General features: G+C 41.7%; 1 protein-coding gene across 4 annotated transcripts in view; it reads left to right on the plus strand.

Moving 5' to 3' along the window:
* The window catches only part of SDCBP (syndecan binding protein), a 32,532-nt gene extending 13,057 nt beyond the window's left edge, over nucleotides 1-19,475 (plus strand). For 2 of the 4 annotated variants that reach the window (XM_059043670.2, XM_067017118.1), the window contains exons 2-9: nucleotides 3,703-3,768; nucleotides 8,019-8,100; nucleotides 9,236-9,345; nucleotides 12,452-12,613; nucleotides 14,325-14,500; nucleotides 16,082-16,253; nucleotides 16,999-17,090; nucleotides 18,350-19,475. In XM_059043670.2, coding sequence (XP_058899653.1) covers nucleotides 3,718-3,768; nucleotides 8,019-8,100; nucleotides 9,236-9,345; nucleotides 12,452-12,613; nucleotides 14,325-14,500; nucleotides 16,082-16,253; nucleotides 16,999-17,090; nucleotides 18,350-18,404 — 900 coding nt within the window. In that variant the 5' untranslated portion in view covers nucleotides 3,703-3,717 and the 3' untranslated portion in view covers nucleotides 18,405-19,475. The remainder of the gene's footprint in view (nucleotides 1-3,702; nucleotides 3,769-8,018; nucleotides 8,101-9,235; nucleotides 9,346-12,451; nucleotides 12,614-14,324; nucleotides 14,501-16,081; nucleotides 16,254-16,998; nucleotides 17,091-18,349) is intronic. The other 2 variants (XM_059043671.2, XM_067017119.1) reach the window with 1 other exon arrangement.
* The last annotated feature ends 231 nt before the right edge of the window (nucleotides 19,476-19,706 follow it).

Raw genomic sequence — 19,706 nt, forward strand, 5'->3', positions numbered from 1 at the left:
GTGAGACAATTAGAACTTTCCAATAAAAGTTTTAACCATATCTTGTTTACTGCAATTTTGATAGTATTGGCTAAAATATTTAATAAACATTTGTTTCCTGTCAGGATAAGGTATTGTGTTAGATAAATAAAAAAGTTAAGTGTGGACCTTGATCTCAAGTAGCAGAGTTAAACTAGCTGTGATGAAAGGCAGAGTGAAACTGCTAAACTGAGAGAAACAGATAATGTCAAATAATGTCAGACTGAAGTCGTCAAAGGTGACCTCACATCAAAGGTGACCTCACTTGACCTAGTCAAGTCACCTTGACTAGGATTTTGATAGAAAAGTCCTGGGAGAATATTCCAGGAAGAAGACAAAGCTTTTATAAAGATGTGGAGACACAGAAACACTTGACCTGGGTAGGAGATGGCAAATCATTTGTGGCTGGAACCTTGTAATGTTTGGAAAGAAACTGGATGAAATGAGACCAAGAAATAGTTTGAAGTAAAAACATTGAGGAATCCTTTGTATTTTAGAAGAATGGTGAGATTTAATCAAGGTCAACATACTTAAAATGAACAAACTAAATTTTTTAAAAAGTATAGTTGGGGTGATGTTTGTTATTTTTTAAAAACTTCTGCAAAGCCCATTTCTTTTCTTGGCCTGAGTGTGTGGGTATGAGTGACCTCAGAGTTGTTGAGACAACTTCAGTTAATATTAGTTTGAAGAAAAGCTTCTATGGGGAAAAAAATTGAGAAAACTGCTCCGTGAGTTTTGGAATGAGCCAGTCATCCATTTTTCATGAGGAAAAATGGGCTCTTTTATGTGCCCAGTGGCAGAACCAAAAACAGAAATAACACCTGGATTCCTGGTCAGCATTCGTTACCGTGAATTTAAAATGATTGTGTTTATGATGTCGATAAAATGGTTGAAAGTTTAAATAAAATGTGTTTAAGGAGAAAGCTTCTAGGGAAGTGATCTTTTGAGACACAAAAGGTACTTCATTTTGTTTCCCCGGATTAATAGAGTTAAGCCGTGTTTGATTGTGCTTTCTCAAGAATTTTCATTTTATTCACAAACCTCACCCCGTTTTCCTCTTCAAAACTGTGTCAGGCCACTGCTCTTCAGCATTTTATTGGAGGTTCTACCCCAGGGCAATTAGGCAAGAAAAAGAAATAACATGGGCGGAGGATTTAAATAGACATTTCTCCAAAGAAGATACACGACTAGCTACTAGGCACATGAAAGGTGCTCAACATTACTAGTCATTTTAGGGAAACACAGATCAAAACTACAACTATGGTTTTCCCTGGTGGCGCCGTGGTTGAGAGTCCGCCTGCCGATGCGGGGGACGCGGGTTCGTGCCCCGGTCCGGGAGGATCCCACGTGCCGCGGAGCGGCTGGGCCCGTGAGCCGTGGCCGCTGCGCCTGCGCGTCCGGAGCCTGTGCTCCGCAACGGGAGAGGCCACGACAGTGAGAGGCCTGCGTACCGCAAAAAACCCCCAAAAAACTACAATGAGATGCTGCTTCATATGCACTAGGATTGCTGTAATTAAAAAAACAGACGATCACGAGTATGTACTACGCCGTTTTATGTCAGGGCCTTGAGCCTTCACAGATTTTAGTGTATGCGGGGGTGGGGAGCAGAGCTCTTAGAACCAGTGCCCTGCAGATGCCGAGGGACAGCCACACTGGCCGAGAGAGAGAGAAGCTGGAACCCTCTCATGCGCTGGTGGGAATGTACAGTGGTGCAGTCACTTCAGAAGCCAGTTCACTTCCTCAAAAAGTTAAAGTGTGCGCCCACGTAACCTGGCAGTTTTACTCGTAGCCGTATATACCAAGACAGTTAAGCACGACATGTTCACACACAAATTGAGATATAAATGCTCGTTGGCATTAGTAGCAGCATTGTTCGTAAGTCAGAAAGTGTAAAGCCACCCAAAACGTCATCGACTGATACCCAGAAGTGCCATGTCCGTACAGCCATTAAAAAGGAGTGAGGTACTGGTACCTGCTACAGCATGAATGAACTTTGCAAGCATTACACTAAGTGAAAGAAACTATAGACACAAAAGGCCACATGTCCTGTGATTCCAAGTTAAAAGTCCAGAACAGGCAAATCGAGAGGCAGAAAGTAGATTAATACTTGCTGGGAGCTGGCGGGATGGGAGAATGGGTGGGCATGGGGTTTCTTTCTGGGGTGATGGAAATGTTATAATGTTAGACGATAGGGATGGTTGCACAACTCAGAATGTACTAAAAACTGTCAAATTGTATACTTTAAAAGAGTGAATTTTGTGGTATGTGAAGTGTATCAATTTATAAAAGAACTGTCATGTAGTATCCAAGTAGGAGACAGAAACCACATAGTAATTTGAACAGTGAAAGTTTAGTGTACAGAATTTTTAACGATACCATGATTGAAAACACAGGGATTGGCCAGTCAGAAGTAAAGAGAACTTTAAAGAATACAGGAGGAGCACATTTAGTAAGTGTCTGCTCACGCCAGGGCTGAGATAGAGTGCCCCAGGATGAGCCGTCCTCTTCCTGTATCGGGATCCAGGCTTTGTTGGAGCGAGTGCAGCCGTCACTCAGCGGACGGTGAAGTTGCTGAGATACCAGACTTACTGAATGAGTCTCCCTTTTGGGTGCTGCACCTTGGAACTCGCCGCAAGCCACGGGGAGGGGTGCTAGGGAAAGCTACTCAAGGGATGCCTTGCTGGTGACACCGTGCTGGGAACGTGCTCGACAGAGTATTGGGGGCGGTTGGCTGCTGTGCCCTGCGGGAGCTGGGTGCTTACGCTGCTCCAAGCTGGCGCCGTACGCGGGAACTTGGAAAAGAAAATACCCTTTCTCCTGCGGTGTGCCTCCAGCTTCCTCTGCTGGCAGAGCTCAGCACCTTGCCACCTGGCAGAAGGGCAGATAATTAGAGGGCCCATCTCCATTTCCACAGAGCAGCCAGTTATGGGTGGATTTTGATTGGGAGGTAATAAATTGGTATGTCAAACCCTGTACCAGTTTAGAATATATTGTTTTGTTGTTCATCTCAAAACAGCTAAACAAAATTTTGGAGTGTATATCCCTGTAATTCTTTTAGAGAATTTTGTTTTAAAATTACTAGAAAAAGCAATTCATGGTCACTAAAAATCATTGAACGATATAGGAATGTTTAAAATATAAAAATGTCCCTCTTATCCCCCAGTCCCTTACTGTCTATCTCATTCATTTCTCTTAAAGATAGAACTACTGTTAACAGTTGGTCTATATTATTTTTTACATATACATATTTATGTAATATGTGTATATATATTCCTAATAATAGAGGTTTTATATGTAGATAACGCATGTGAGCTGTTGTAGATTTTTGTTAGAAGAATGTAATAATACTTGCTCAGTTGCCAAGCCCTTGTGTAAGCTAGGTGAGTCACATAATCGTTCTCTTTGACTTTCTAAACTTCAGAAATGAAGGGGCTTTTTACTAAGGGAAGTTTAAGATCTGTAATGGATGTAGTTTGATCACAGAAGGGACGGAGAGGTAGTTTGGCAACCGTTCATCAGCCAGCAGTTTTTAGTATAGCTACACGCTCATATTTTTCCACGTGTTTTGCAAATTAAATGTCTCTTGTGTTAAACGTTTATACACATTTATGCGTATGTTGCTGGCTGCATGTACTGTTTAAATTTCAATAAAATCTGAATCATAGAATTTTTTTTTTTCTTTAGGAAAATCCTGCAAAAATGTCTCTGTACCCATCTCTTGAAGACCTGAAGGTGGACAAGGTGATTCAGGTATGTTTAAGTCCTTTAATTTAAGTACGTTTTTTTTTTCCATGTACTCTGCCATACTTTCTGGTTATAGGTGAAGTGAAGCAAGAAACTTAAATAGTGGATGTATTTGTCTGTTTTTACACTTTATAAACTTTTCAATTTTTTCTAAAGTTTTTCTAACTAAAAAGTTAGAAAAGCTAGAGATTCTTCATTTCACTGTGGATTAATGGGTACAGGTTATTTCTTTGAAATGGGACTTAAACTCTTCAAAGATAGCTTGGTTTTATAACTAAGGTTGAAATTAAATACATTTTTAATTCGGTAAAATATACTCCAACTTCTTCTTGTTTAAAATTCGTACGTTCTTTTGGGTTTTCAGGTATGACCAGTCTTTAACATAATTGTCTTCTCTGAAGTTAAAAATCATAGAAATAGGGAGGTACATGCTGCTTTAGGAAGAGTAGTAGTGTAAATGCACAATGAAAGTGTAGTGATTTGTTTCTTTTTAAATGTAAGCAGCAGTTTACTTGTTCCTGCTCTAAGTGGCTGTATTAGTACAGTTTTTCTAATTTCATTAAGTCAGAAATTTTTGTATTCCTTTAGGTAAGTATTAGTTTTGAAGATAGATGCTTCTGCTTAAGAAGAAAGTTTGCGATTGGGATCAATTCTTGCTGTTTTGCAAATTTTATTTTTCTTTTTAACTAGAGATAATTGTGTTTAATGAACCCATCGTGTTTCCAGTTTACTTTCAACTTGTTCTCTCAAAGTCAGAATTTTTTCAGCTGTTATTTGTTCTTCTAATTTGACAAGATAAATTGAACTCCCTGTTACACTTCTTTATTCCTAAAATCTTTTTGATATGATAAATATGATGAAATTCTTTCATTTTGAGTTGTTTAGTACTTGGAAGCTTCTTCCCCTAAAGATCATTTTACTTGAGGTCTTGACCTCAGTTTACTCTAAATGAGATTTACTTCTTAACAATTATTTAATGAACATAAAATGTTTATTAGAAACTTGTGAGAATACAAGAATACAAGTGTTTTTTAGGCAAAATGTTGGCCCTTTTATGGAGGAAAAAACAACCCAGCAAAAATAGTAACAAATGTGTAGCTGAAATTGTTAGGCCCTGTAGCAGTGATTGGATAAAAATGGGGGGAGGTCATAAGCACTTGTTTTCCATCGTCACCCCGGATGGATGTTGATGGGTGGCTTCTAAAATCCCTGACATCTGTTCAGCTGCAAAGGCTTCGATGCCGGGGACCATGTGAAGTGGACTGTTCGGTCATCTGAAGTCTCTGCTTTTTTCTTTGGTATTTTGTCATTGTTTTTCTCATGGTTTTTATTTCCACAAAGTTCATCTGAACGGGCACTTTCTTTTTAAAAAGCTTTTATTTGAAATATTTACCCTTCAAGAATAACAGTTAAGCCTAAATTAATGTGATATCAGAGCTCTAAGTGACAGGATTTGCACATGGGTCTGAGAAAATGACTAATTTCCTTTTCGTCCTTTTTTGTTAGTTTTTATGGAATTGAACTTTAACCATAGTAGACTTTGAGCAGAGGTTTTTTATTTTGAAAGCAGCAGAAAGAGAAGGAAATATTTGATACTGGCAAATGTTGGATTGGAAAATAAAGAGGGCTGCATTCTACATCAGGCTGACCTCTTTAAGGAGAAGCAAATTATATGGGTATTTCCATTAGAAGACTTTTTATGTCCTGAGCAGAAAGCTAGCTGCCTGGAGATGTAACAGCAAGTAAGGAGGGGGACACATGGTTGTTCAATTCTCACTGGATTTAAAAAGATTCCTAACCCAGCCACCGCAGTCTGGGGCTGCTTTTGTTTTATTTTTTTCCTTCATTTTCTATGGTAGGTGATACTTGGGTTTTTGGTTTTGAGATGCCTCTGTAAAGGTGGTATTCGCTTTCTCATCTTTTGGCCTTTCATACCACGGCAACAGTAAATTGCAGCGGTGAGCTGGCAGTTCATATTTTGTAGACTGTTTTACAATAACCATCAGGCTTGTGGCTTTCAGTGTCATGCAGTCCCTGAACCTCCGTGTCCACTGTAAGTCTTGGACAGGGGCCTGTGGTTGCCACGCCTGTGCAAAACAAGCTGCTAAGAAACCGTGATTTCATCACTTTCCCGTCACAGCGAGCAGAGGCTGACACTGGCGGCTCCACGAGCTTTCTGTAGTGTCAGTAACAACACGCTGTGACATAACTGCGCGCTCCGTGGGACCCCCCCCCGCCTCCAGACGCCACCCCCCCACCCTTTTTAAAAATAGTTTGAGATTTCAAGTATGTGTGAGATGATGTGCTACGTTTAACGGCTTATAGTCCTTAAGCCCTTACTGCACCATCTTTCTTTGGTTTTTAGTACAGAATATATAGTAACTATATCACTTCGTTTGCAGAGAGCTCTTTATATATGTTCTCACTTCAGTCTTCCTTGGATGAGAACAATAGCAGTGAATGAAAGAACGAAAATAATAGACCAGTGTAAAAAAGGACCAACTTTTTTAAATTAGTGAATTCTATTTTTTCAGAGCAGTTTGTAGGTTCACAGCAAAATTGAATGAAAGGTGGTTTCCGTGCCAGTGACCCCTCCCTATGCACCTCCCCCGGACTCCACCCGCACACAGTGCCTGCCTCCCCGCCGCCAGCATCCCCGCCGCCAGCATCCCCGCCGGAACGGTGTGTTGGTGTGTTGACACGGGATTGCTGCCCCAGGTCCCGAGTTAACTTGACGTCCACTCTTGAGGTTGTTCATTCTGTCGGGTTGGACCGACATGTGGTGGCATATGTGGCCGCTTGTCGTGCGCCACGCAGGGTATGCTCACCGCCCCCGCAGTCCTCTGTGCTCTGTCCGTCCCCCCTCCTTTTCCAGAATGTCCTGTAGTTGGAGTCATACAGTATGGAGCCTTTTCAGGTTGCTGTCTTTTGCTTAGTGATGTGCATTTAAGATTCCACCAGTGGTGGCTTTTCATGGCAAGCTCATTTCTTTTTAGCGCTGACAGTATGTTTTTTCTTAGAGACTAGCCAAGAAGCAGTCCACTGGCCACTAGTTCCTTTTAGCTGATAGTTGGTGAAAGAATTTTCCTAATTCAGCATACTTTGAGTCTGGATATATTTAAAATTATAAAGATTTTCATGCTGCATTTTATTTCAATTTAGATTGTGACAAATTATGAAACAGTAAATATTAAAGAATGACTCAGTAACAGGCATATCAGAACATTTACAGTCCAGAGAGTGAAGTACCTTCAGTGGTTTTGTAGACTTTCCTTATTTAATTAATTAAGCTTCCGTCTCTCCAAGCATCTTTGGGACGACTCTTATCATTAATTTCAGTGCTAGGTTGATACGTAGGTATAAACTTCATTGCTTAATCGACAGGTTTCTGACTAAGTAAAAAATGATATTAGAGATGGATCTTACAACTTACTGCCAACCAGTGACCTGTGTCTGTTTTAGAAAGTCAGAGGTATCTGTCAAGGAAAAAGGAGTTCCTTCAGTGGAATACTTAAAACGACACAGGCTGCAAAGGCGGCCCTGGGAGGAGATCGTGGCGAGCTTGCGCTTGAGCCGTACCGATAAGTGTGTGCGCTGTCAAAGTTTCCGCAAGCTTGACGGTTATGAGTTACATGACTTCACCGTCAGTCTATGTCAGTGGTACAGTATGTGCTTTGCATACTTTGTAGTATTTATGTATTTAGGATAACATAACCCCTTCTCATACTTGCTAAAATGTAGATAGAGATTATTTCAGTGGGATATGCTAAAATAAATATAAGTAACTTAATAAATATTTAAATTTTTAGGTGTTTTTCTGATATATGAGGTTTTATATAAATACAGTTAAGCTTTTTTCATATGTAAATAAGATACTTAGACTACATAGCAAAAGAATAATGAAAATGTAATGTGTGTAACCTTCATTTTATAATGCATTTTGAAAATATTAATTTGCAGTAGCACTGTGAAATATTGATTATATTATACGTAGAATGGTGCTAAGTCAAGTTTTATACGATAGTGTGAAATATAACATGAAATACATTTTTGATTTGTGGGTTTCTTTTGAAAAATATATTGCTGAAAGTGTTTGAAATTAAAATTTCTTGAATAAAACTAAAGTGTTGTAGTTTCTTTTTGGAATTACTGGATTTAATTTATAAATTATATAAGAAGTTGAAGTGATAAATTATATAAGAAGTTGAAGTGTCTGTACAGCGTTGGTGTTAGAATTTTCTTCTTTTCTGTTTCAGGCTCAAGCTGCCTTTTCTGCAAACCCCGCCGCCAACCCAGCAGTTGTGTCTGACGCTTCTGCTCCCATCTCCCAAGATGGAAGTAGGTTACACGTTGGGTTCCTTCTTGAACAGAGATACTTGTTAAGCCTCCTTTTGCTGAAATAGGGAATCCAGGATTTTTCCTTTTTTCTTTTTCTTTTTTTTTTTTTTTTTTTAACATATACGGCATGAAATGGTGGTTAAAGCTCTAATAGTAAGAAGAAAAAAAATGTTCATTTCAAAAAATAACCCTTTAATCAAGAAAGTGAACTGTGAATATGAAGGTGTGTTTTATGACTTAATGAAAATTAAGTTAAATGGAACTCGCTGGCTGAACTGTCCTCTGTCTTTGCAGGGCTCGGGGGTTGGTAGAGTTGAAATTTCCAACCACCTCCTTTTGAGGGAACTTCCCAAATCCTGGAATCTCTCCCTGGGTTCCATATGCTTCTTCCTGGTCCCTTTTCCTTCTAAGTTCATAGGGATTCAGGACAGAACCCTTAAATAACATGACTTAAGATACAAAAGGAGTGTTAAATGGGTTTTTATGGCCTGTTATCTTACAATATTGTGTCTTTTAGAAGATTCATTTTAAGTCACAGAGCATGTCAAAAAGAGCTTTTGGAAATAGTACCTGACTTTACTACTCAGTTAAATACTGTTAGGATTGAAATGTACTGTTTCCAAGATTTCATTGGTATGTGGTTAACATTCTTAAAATGATAGGACACTAAATAAATTTACAAGCTTTCAGTTTGTTTTTTTGTAGTTCAGAAGAATCATTTCTTAGCTGAGTTTACTGAATGAATTTAAAAAGTAGCTGACTGGACAGTGTACATCTTGGTCAGTTGTTCTTAAGTGGAGAATCAGTGGTATGTTTACAAAATTCCTAATCAAATAGGTTTAAGAAAAAGGAAAGGCAAGGTAATTTGGAAAAATGATTTCTACTCTTGAGTATTGTGAAATCTGAGGTTTCAGTTCAAATGTCTTATTTTACTTTAATCTTTAACTTTTTTATATTTTCAATTTCTAATTGTCATTACAGAGAGAGTGGGATTTTCCAAATTGCTAATTTAAATCCATCTTAGATTTCATAAGTTAAATGTAACTTTTTTAACACCAGTAAAAGTCCATAATAACAACAGTTTTTGAATATTCTACCAATGTTTTTTCTTTATTCATTTATTTGTTTATATTAGATCTCTATCCTAAACTGTATCCAGAGCTCTCTCAGTACATGGGCCTGAGTTTAAATGAAGAAGAAATATGTGCAAATATGGCCATGGTCCCTGGAGCACCAAGTCAGGGGGTATGTATAGTGTGATTTTGAATTATATTAAATCATACTTTACACATAGATACAAGCTAACTCGTTTTTGTGGCTAACTCACGCATTTGTAACTTTAGCATTGACCTCTTCTCGGGAATTTTAGATTGCCTTCTGGATGTCACTTTTTACGTAATCTACTTATGTGCTATGACCACTTTTCTAATTTATTAGGAGTTAAAGATTCAGATGCCTCTGACTGGTCCATTCTCCTTCATCTTCTGCATTTAGTCAGTTAAAGACCTAGTGATTCTGTTTCTACTGTGTTTCTTCTATTCATGTAATCCATTCCAGTCCTGGTATAACCCTATTCAGGGTTTCTGTACTTGTAACCTAGATTATTATAGTAGTCTCTGACTTTTCCTCTCGTAACTTCTTATATCAAACAGTACTAGGCTGCTGCTAGACTCACCATTCTGAAATACAGGTCTGTCATACCTTCTTTTTGCTCATAATCGTCTAACATTAAGTCTAAAGTTCCTTGTAATTAGACACCAAATTCTCGGCTTAAATATAGTGTATCTCAGTCTTTTGTTAAGATTATTGCGATAAGACCATAGTACTTTATAGCACTTGTCATAATTACAGGTAAATGCTTACCTTCATGAAGACGGGGTCCATGTCTGTGTTGTTGCTATGACCCCAGTGCTTAACACAGTACCTGGCTTTTATTTATTCACCAAATATTTATTAAAAACTTACTTGCATCAGTCAGGACAGCTGGGACAATAGAAACCACACTAGATTTTTCAACAGAGATAACTTAAGAAATCAGACAGACAGGTTGAAGAATTTAGAAAAGCAAAAGTGGAACACAGATGTAATTGCAGAAAGTAGCTGCTTCTCCTAGGTAGGACTGGGGCGCTACACAGGGTAGAGGTTGGAATTAGCAGAGCTGACAAGCACGGTGGAAGAGCCCTGTGGCCTGCGCCTCGGAGGGGGGTCCCTGGCTGTGGGTACTGGTGCTTCTGAGGGGTTGTACCAGGGAGGCTGGCCCCGGGGGTGTCAGTGAAATCTGGAGAATGGAATCAACTGCTGTCGACAGCGTTAAGGGCTGGACCCAGGCAGTGCCGCCAGGAGCAGGGGGCAGGCAGGAGGAACGAGACACTTGCCCTCTTCCGCGTGGGCTGAGTGCTGACCAGAAACACCTGACAGAGGAGTGTGTCATTTGCACGGTCAGGCCCCAGCCTCACCAGCTAGGGTGGGTTTGGAGCTGACAGTAGCTTATACCTGGTGCTGCCTTCTCCTCTGACCATTCAGTATATTCACACACTTTCTTATAGTTTCCCCTTCAAAGATGCAGTTCTTCCTAAGATTGAGGTTTAGCAAATATTTTCTATTAAGGGAACCACGGTAAGTGTTTTGGGCTTTGCTAGCCACATATGTCAGTACAGACAGAGAACTCGAAGGCCTTCAGGCAGACGTGAACTTGGCAGACCTGAGAGACAAGGCCTAGGTGATGGGCAGACAAGGCAGAACATGGTAGCAGATGGCGTTGGAGGGGCTGGCATTGGAGGGGCTGGCATGGAGGGGGTTGGCGTCGGAAGGGTAGTCAGGGCCAGGTGGTCTGCAGCCTCGTAGACCGTGGTAAGGGATTGGGCTCTGAGTTGTGGGACTGACATAATCTGATTTATGTTGAAAAGGTTTCTGTGCTTGCTGTGTGGCGAATGAATAGAGGGCAAGATGGAAGCAGGGAGACTGTCTGGAACGTTATTGTAGCTGCCCTTGGCAGGAGCGGGCAGAGGTCACGGAGTGTTGATCACGCGGTCTTAGTAAGAACACTAGGCAAGTGCTTAACAAAACTTGCTGGAAAGAATGAAGGTTTCTTTTCCAAAAGTAAAGCCACTCCAGAGCTGCTCCGTTTTTTGTCCTATATTCCAGCTAAACTAAATAATTCATTTGCTTTTTTCTTTTTCTATCCTATTACCTAATTTTCCTGTGCTCTTATAGCTGTAATCATTGACTTTTTGTAATTCTTCAGAAGTTATATTTTCTGGTATTGTGTTCTGATTTGTAGCATAGCTCTGTGTGTTACTCCGATAGACCATCAACTTTAGAATATGGTATCATCATTGCCGTGAATTCTGAAGGAAAACATTTGCAGCCCGTGGATTGTGTGTAACTGAGGTTCCTCTTTCCCCATCACTGCTGCTCTGAGCATCACAGGTGTTAGGTCGATCAGAGCTTTTTAGGACAGACTCCAATTAAGAAGCCTTGGTAATAAATAAGCTCTTCCCTCACTGTCTCTGGTAGAGGAAAGGGTCCACTTAAAACAATAAACCGATTTTGGTCAAGAAAACTGGAAAAAAAGGGAGGAACTTGAAACAGTGGTACCTGACAGAGTCCCTAGTACAGCTGTTCTAGGGCTGTCGTACAGCTGCTTAGTCCACAGGCGTTTATCACGGGGGATAAGAAACACCACGTGACGGTCTTGTGTGTGTCAGCGCTCGTATAATGTGCACAGTGGAGCTGTGAGGTAAGTTTTCCCCTTGTATAGAAACTCTGAAAGCGGAAGTAGATTGTTGAAAATCAGGCCATATAAAAGAACCCTCTGGAAAATGCTGAGTGAATTTCAAAAGTGTGATGCGGCCTTTCTGTTTTTTTTTTGTACGTGGGCCTCTCACTGTTGTGGCTCCGGATGCGCAGGCTTAGTGGTCAATCCGCTCCGCGGCATGTGGGATCCTCCCGGACTGGGACACGAACCCGCGTCCCCTGCATCGGCAGGCGGACTCTCAACCACTGCGCCACCAGGAAAGCCCAAAAGTGTGATGCGGCCTTTATAGCGTTCAAGGATAATATATTTGAGCTGAAGACAAGCCGCAGTACACATGAAATAAATGCCAGTGGATTCATGAGGCAGCGGACAGAGAGAGGCTCTGGGAGACACAGATGGGGGAATAAGTTACCTGAAGAATTAGTTTTTAAAAAAAAAGTCGTTTTTGCAAAAAATCAAATTTTATCTGAAGGAAATAATTTTCAGATTATATTTTGGGAAACCACAACTGAATATATTCAAGTAAATTATCATTTTAGATTTTTTCAGGGAGAATGTTTCTAAATATTGACAGGTTGTGTATGTTTCTGTCAGCAGTTGGTAGCCAGAGCTTCCAGTATGAACTACATGGTGGCTCCTGTAACTGGTAATGATGCTGGAATCCGCAGAGCAGAAATCAAGCAAGGGATTCGGGAAGTCATTTTGTGTAAGGATCAAGACGGAAAGATTGGGCTCAGGCTTAAATCCATCGATAATGTAAGTATTTTTTACTATTTATTTGAATTTGTGTAAATAGTTATTAAGTGATCAACGTTAGAATAATTTTAAATGTAGATGCTTTAATTAATTTTAATGGTGCTCTGTGATCGAGAATATTTTAAATCAGACTTTCCACTTGGAGATGCCGCCCTGCCCTGTTCTGAAGAGGCAGTTGGGACATCCAGCATTACCTTGAATGAAATGTTTTTTTCTTTTTTGAGTCCTTTTCTTGGAATAAAGTTGACTAGTCTGCGTGTAAACATAACATAGTTTATACAAGTAGAATTCTGGCATTGAAACAGGGCAACACACGTGGAAGTCAAGGGAAGACTGACCGGTGAGAATCGGTGGTCTTACGATGTGTGTTTTTAAACTAAATGAAGATCATATAACTTGTTGTGATGTGGTTTTACAGGTTTCTTACTTCCATCCTTCAGTTTGGGTTTAATGAGGCATTTTCTAGGCAACAGTGACTTTTCAAAAGTACTTTAGAGTTACTTTGGCTGCTCACCTTACCAGATTGAAGAAGTTAAACCCAGTTACTCTGAGGAAGCATTTAGGAATGTTGAGAATGAGCTAAGTCTTTACCCCGACTTGTGGGTTTATGCATTATTTATTGGGTTCCTTTTCAGTCTTCGGTCTTGTTAGCTCAGTGTGACCACCCTGGCACATAGAAAAGGATGGTGTGGCCCATGGCGAAGGTGGCTGAGGGCCTTGTGTCTGTCTTTGCACACTCGTGGCTTGTGCAAGACACGTGAGCGTGCTGCTCTGGGAAGCTCTCCCTTCCTCTGTCCTAAAGGAGGAGACCACACTCCTGGCAGCCCGTCCCCCATGGCGGTTACCCCTGCCGTGCGTGTGTCCCCTGGGCTGAAGCTCTCGCTGCTGCAGCCCCGTTGCTGGCTGCCGCCTAGTTTTCAGGCCCTGCCCTGAAGTGTAAGACATGCGACATCAGGTCTGACCCGGCTTAAGATGGGAGAAAGGGTCTAGCCTTATAAATGCTTTCGTATTGATGTTTACCGTGCTTCCTTTTCGCTCACGCTTACTTACTTATATTGTGTTCAGCATCTGAGATGGAGAGTTTACGTAAGTAAAAATATCCCTGTGGGTTTAGTTCTCAGTTAACTGTGCTTGAGTTTTCTGTATTTACTTCATAGCAGATTCTTTTAAGGACTGGAATGGCATATTGATTGTGCACACCTTTTTAGGCTGTTAAATCTAATCGTAGTGATTATGCATAATTTAGCAAGTGGGTAAAGGAATTCTTCAGCTCGAAAGGTAGAGTTCTGACCTTAGACTATTATTTTTTAAACGGTAAGAGAAATCACACAACATCTAACACTTTACTCCCTTTCCCCCTAAATAATGATCAATACTTGTTTGGTATTTAACTCACGGACGCTTACATTTATTATAGTAATCCGACTTTATTTTTCTTAGTCTTTTTATTCCAAGATGGAGGGGGTGATGGAGGTTGGGCGGGTGGGTCATGATTTGAGGTAGAAATGACCACTGAAATCTCACTTTTTTACCTATTTCGTAGGGTACTGCCTTGATAAAATTTTCAATTTCTTTCTTGGGGATAATGACACATACTCATGTAACTTTTTTTTTTTTAGTAAGGTAGATTCCTAACCAGTTGGTTCGTAATTTTCCAGCATTTTAAAACACGTAACAGTGGTAAATGACCAGTGATTTTCCTGTTCTCTAGGGTGTATTTGTTCAGCTAGTCCAGGCAAATTCTCCGTCCTCACTGGTTGGTCTGCGATTCGGGGACCAGGTGCTCCAGATCAACGGGGAGAACTGTGCCGGCTGGAGCTCCGACCGAGCGCACAAGGTGCTCAAGCAGGCTTTCGGAGAGAAGATTTCTATGACCGTTCGGGACAGGTGAGCAGACTAAGCAGTGCACGGGGAAACTCAAGGCTAGTTTTCCTGTTCTTGGGCTTTTAAGATTCTGTGAATATAATATTTTGTTGCAGAAAATGATCAAATGTTATTGATTAGCCTTATACTCTTGCAGTTGTGCAGTGCAGGTTTTTCTTACATGGTTTGACTTTTTAAAAATAGCATTCTGGTTGAGCATACTTTTTTTCAGAGCTTATAGAAATTTGTCCTCTAAGAAGTTACTTTCCTTTCTTGGGCTTCCCTGGTGGCGCAGTGGTTGAGAGTCCGCCTGCTGATGCAGGGGACGCGGGTTCGTGCCCCGGTCCGGGAAGATCCCACATGCCCGCGGAGCGGCTGGGCCCGTGAGCCGTGGCCACTGAGCCTGCGCTCCGCAACGGGAGAGGCCACGGCGGTGAGAGGCCCGCGTACCGCAAAAAGACAACAACAACAACAACAACAAACCAAGAAGTTACTTTCCTTTCTTAATCTGTTTCTCTAGAAAACAGTAAAGAAGGGTAGAAAGGTAACTAAGCGGCAGGCGTCTCAGCCTTGCTTTCCGGTTTCCTGCTCAGGGTAGACACGGGGTGCAGGGCCCCTGCAGAACTCCACGGTGTCTGCGGGTTCAGAAAGCCCCATCTGGCCTTGTGGGAGGCTGGAACGCTTTCTTTAGCTTGTTTATTTATAATGGAAACATTCAGCACACGTACTGCGGGCTAGGATCCTTCCCGGCCACATGGGCGTCGAGGGCGGAGCTGTATCACACTGTTGGCTTTGGGGGTTTTATTCGTCTTAGTTCAACTTGTTTTACCGACCTGTGTGTTTCCATTTCTCACACATGGTAGGTGTTGAGTAAACATTTTGTAGACGAATGCCACCTTTGCTTTATATCTAAGGAAAATTTCAAACAGTAACTTGGACTAACACGAAGACATGACTTGTGAAGTTTATAACGTGCAGTTCGTATTTGGTTATGAAAGCTGTGCAATCACGTGGCAGCAGAGCTGCAGCTGGTGGGCGGCCGGCGCACACGCACGTGGCCGTCTGTCCGACCCGCCTTTTCTCCTAAGGACCTGGGGAGCTTCTGTGTCACTGCTTCTGTGGTTCTTCTAGAGCAGAGCAAAAATATCTTCTATAGAGTTTTCAAAATCAAGATGTGAGAAATATTTTAAAGGTTCTAAACAAAATAAGTATTTCCTAAGAAAAATTAAGCTCCAGGAAATACTAACAAGTTAAAAAAGGTAAAAATTCATTTTTAAGACTGGTTTTTGTTCAAACCTATCTTCATGTTAAATTACAGTGAGTACTGTAATGTCAGGGAAAGAGCATATTGATAAACTGCATGGAGCGTTAAGTCTTTGATGCTTATAAGAAGGAAATTGTAAATTAGGCAAACCATAATGGAGAGAATTTCTGAAAAAGTCATCTTTTGCATGAAGATGTACAAAATCCGTGTCATACGTACTAAGTAGCTCTTATTGGAAACAGTGAGTTTATTGTAACAAAGTTTCCAGTCTGTCAGAATGGAAATCCATGAAAACGCCTACTTTGGAATTAAAGTTTTAATTGAAGCCATTACGTTTACAGGCCCTTTGAACGGACAATCACCATGCATAAGGACAGTACTGGACATGTTGGCTTTGTCTTTAAGAATGGAAAAATCACGTCCATAGTGAAAGACAGTTCTGCAGCTAGAAACGGTCTTCTCACGGAACACAACATCTGTGAGGTCAACGGACAGAACGTCATTGGACTGAAGGTCAGGAGCGGAACTTCGGGCTCCTTCTGCTGTGTTCTTGCAGCAAGCGTCTCTCACTTGTCCGTATCACTGGGGCGGTTGTTGACCACAACGTAGAAATGCAGGGCGGTGCTGGGCTCTTGTGCTGGCCGTGCTCGCAGGCTGGGGCTGCCACCTGGAACTGTGGCCTCTGTAGCTGGGGGGCTATTAGGCTAGATCTCTGACGTCCCTTGACCTAGAGCTGTGGAGACCTGAAGATTTTGAGGACACTCTGGCTGAATGATTGCTTTTTTCAATCCAGGAGTTGTAGGAAATGTGTAATAGTTTATGTTCAGATTAGTACTTCATTCTTATGGTTTATTCCCTCCACATATTCCTAAATAGAACTACTTTGAGGTCTAAAGGTTTTCATCAAGGCCTGCTCGTTTCATTAACCTGGGTTAAGAATACACAGTTAGCCGAGGGGCTCTGGTAATATTGTATATGGGGACAGTGATTTAATCGTAAGTGATGAAAAGAATGATTGTTAGCTCATGTTTTCAACTCAGTTTACTTAACAGTTTTGTTACCACTGATGAAATTGTGATTCTGTTGAATTAAAACTTGGTAAAGGAACTAGAAAAACTATAAATCCCAAGGGTCAGGATTTTAGAGACATTAGCAAAACCTGAAAGGACATATGTATATATATTTTTTTTAACCAAGAATAACTTATTTTATATGTATTTAATAGAGCCTCAGTAGAATTTCATTGTGTTTTCAACAGGACTCTCAAATCGCAGACATACTGGCAACAGCTGGGAATGTAGTTACTATTACAATCATGCCTGCTTTTATATTTGAACATATTATTAAACGGTAAGTAGACTGATTCTTCAACCTGATGCTACGCTCATGTGACTTCACAGAAGCACTGTGTTTCTTGTAATTCTCAAACCTTTGGATTTTTTTACCTGACAGATGACAATGGCATTATCTAGAAATTTGAAGTAAATTATTTAAATCAGAGCAGTTGGTTGGTAAGGATGACCCCTCACAAAGGCCCAAGTATGGAATAAAAGCCACTTCCTAAATGTTGATGTTTCCCAGGAGGAGGTACACAGCAGAGGTGGGCAGGCTCCCAGCTCAGTCAGTTTGCAGTGAACTCGTAGTTGTGGTCTGCCTGCAGCTCCACCTACTTGTGGTTCATGAAGAACTCTTACATGTGCGGTGTTGGAGGAACAGTCTTTTTATTATTTCTTTTTTTGGACTGCGTTGGGTCTCCGTTGCTGCGCACCGGCTTTCTCTAGTTGTGGCGAGCGGGGGCTACTCTTCATTGCGGTGTGCGGGCTTCTCGTTGCGGAGCACGGGCTCTAGGCGCGCGGGCTTCAGTAGTTGTGGCGCGCGGGCTCAGCTGCTCGGCGGCATGTGGGATCTTCCCGTGTCCCTGCGCTTGCAGGCGGATTCTTAACCCCTGCGCCACCAGGGAAGCCCTGCGGGGAGAGTCTTGATTCCCGGGAGCAGCAAAGCGTGTGGGGTGCGCTCTCCGTCCTCAGGAACGGGGACTGGAAAGCTGAGGAGGGAGAACAGGCGGGGGCGGCCAGGGCTCTGTCTGCCCCGCAGCGTGTACACTCTGGCTTGGCTGAGCCAGCGTGGAATTCTTCTTTCAGAATGCACCTTGCATGTGGAAATAGAATTTAAAATATTAAAAACATACCACGTGTAATGAAGTTTGTTTCAGCTTCTGGGTAGAACGCAGCGAGACGGTCTTGGTGGGGAGAGTTGTCAGGACTGATCCTGCAAGAGCTCACTTTTCTTAAACCAGTAATAGCTTCCGCCCGCTTCCCGCCAACAATAGTGGCTTTGTCGTTTGGTGTCTTTCTTTTTAACCACCCAGCCTAATACACAAAGATACAAGGACTTTCCTGTATCTTATCTAACCTTACTAGCCAGGACTCAGATAGCTTTTCACACGGGGTATTTTGCAAACAGCTAGATTACCTGAGACCCTTAGATCTGAACTCATTAAAACAAACAAACCTTCCCCCGCATTCCCACTTGATGGTAACAGTGCTGTGTTTGGATTGGAGTTTCCTGGGAACCCAACCCTCAGTATCTAATACAAGTGACTCTTGTAGGATGGCGCCAAGCATTATGAAAAGCTTGATGGATCACACCATTCCTGAGGTTTAGAAGTCGCGGCCCAGTGGAAACGTCACTGAAGTTCTCCCGTTTACGTCTCCGGCAACTTGCCTTTATCTTATGCACACGAAGCTTTGTAGGAGCCAGCGAGCATATGCTGCATGAGGACCTTCCTGTCTTACAGTAGGGCTGGGAATCTCACCGTTTGATCTGATATCTTGTTCAGACTTCTTATCCTGATTTTACAGTGGAAAGACTTACTTTCGTAGATTAGTGTCTTTACTGGAAACCCGATGCTTTTACGCCCGTGTCATGAGGATGGCTGATACAGGCTCAGTCACCTTCAGTCCTGGGTATCAGGTAGTGCTGTTCATATCACTTTAGTTCTATGGTATATGTGCATTTTTACTGTTACCAGTCCATTTAGAATGATTTTTTTTCAGTTCTGTTTGTATAAACCACCAATTAAGTAACGCTGGTTTCATTCCATGTAATAAGCATTATCGTACAGTGTGTGTACGCTGCAAGAGACTGTATTGACTATCATTATTACATTTTAACTATCATTACATTTTAACTACCTTTACTGAATATGCTTGGACTGTCGCCTTAACAAACAACGTTAAGCATCTAGAGTAAAAGCCAAACTCTTGCTGCCTTTCTAAAACCCCAGATGCAGTTAGTTCTGTTACACTGAGGTGGACGCTAGCCCAGAGCAGCGTAAGGGGACATACGGAGGAACAGCACAGCTGCTTAGCTGCCTTTGAGATTTTCTAGTCCTTGTGTAATGGAAACTTTTCCTCTAAAAGTTACTGGTCTCACTTTCTGAGAAATGAATCACTATATATTTAATGTAAAAATTCTTGCACTAAATAGGATAAACTTTGCTTCTTTTTCATGTGTAGATTAAGTGGGATAATACCTGGTTTGGGCACTTACATGTAACCCAGCTGCTTTGGGGTGTCGGGAATGCCATCCTGGTCATTTGTTCCATTTCCTGACCCCCTCCCTGCAAACAGAATGACAGTTACACTTCATCCTGATTTGTTTTTCCTTCTCTTTGGTTTATGCCTATTCTATTTTAATTGAAAATGTATAAATAAAGTTAGATTTTAGTCAGTCTGTCATTGCATCATTGGAAACATTAGGCCTGGGGGAGAGAGTCATCTCCCAGAGCGGCCGACACCTGGGAGGCTGAGGAAAGCCCCTCTGTACCGAGAGGCTCCGAGTGGCGGGAGAAGTGCTTCCAGCCGGGAAGCCCAGACCCACTTCCGGCTGAGCAGCAGGGCCTCACTGTCCCTGGAGGCGCCCAGGCCGAGTCACAGCCAACATTCACGATACAGCGGGGCTTTC

This window comes from Kogia breviceps, chromosome 17 (assembly GCF_026419965.1).
Source record: "Kogia breviceps isolate mKogBre1 chromosome 17, mKogBre1 haplotype 1, whole genome shotgun sequence".
In the NCBI taxonomy this organism is placed as follows: domain Eukaryota; kingdom Metazoa; phylum Chordata; class Mammalia; order Artiodactyla; family Physeteridae; genus Kogia; species Kogia breviceps.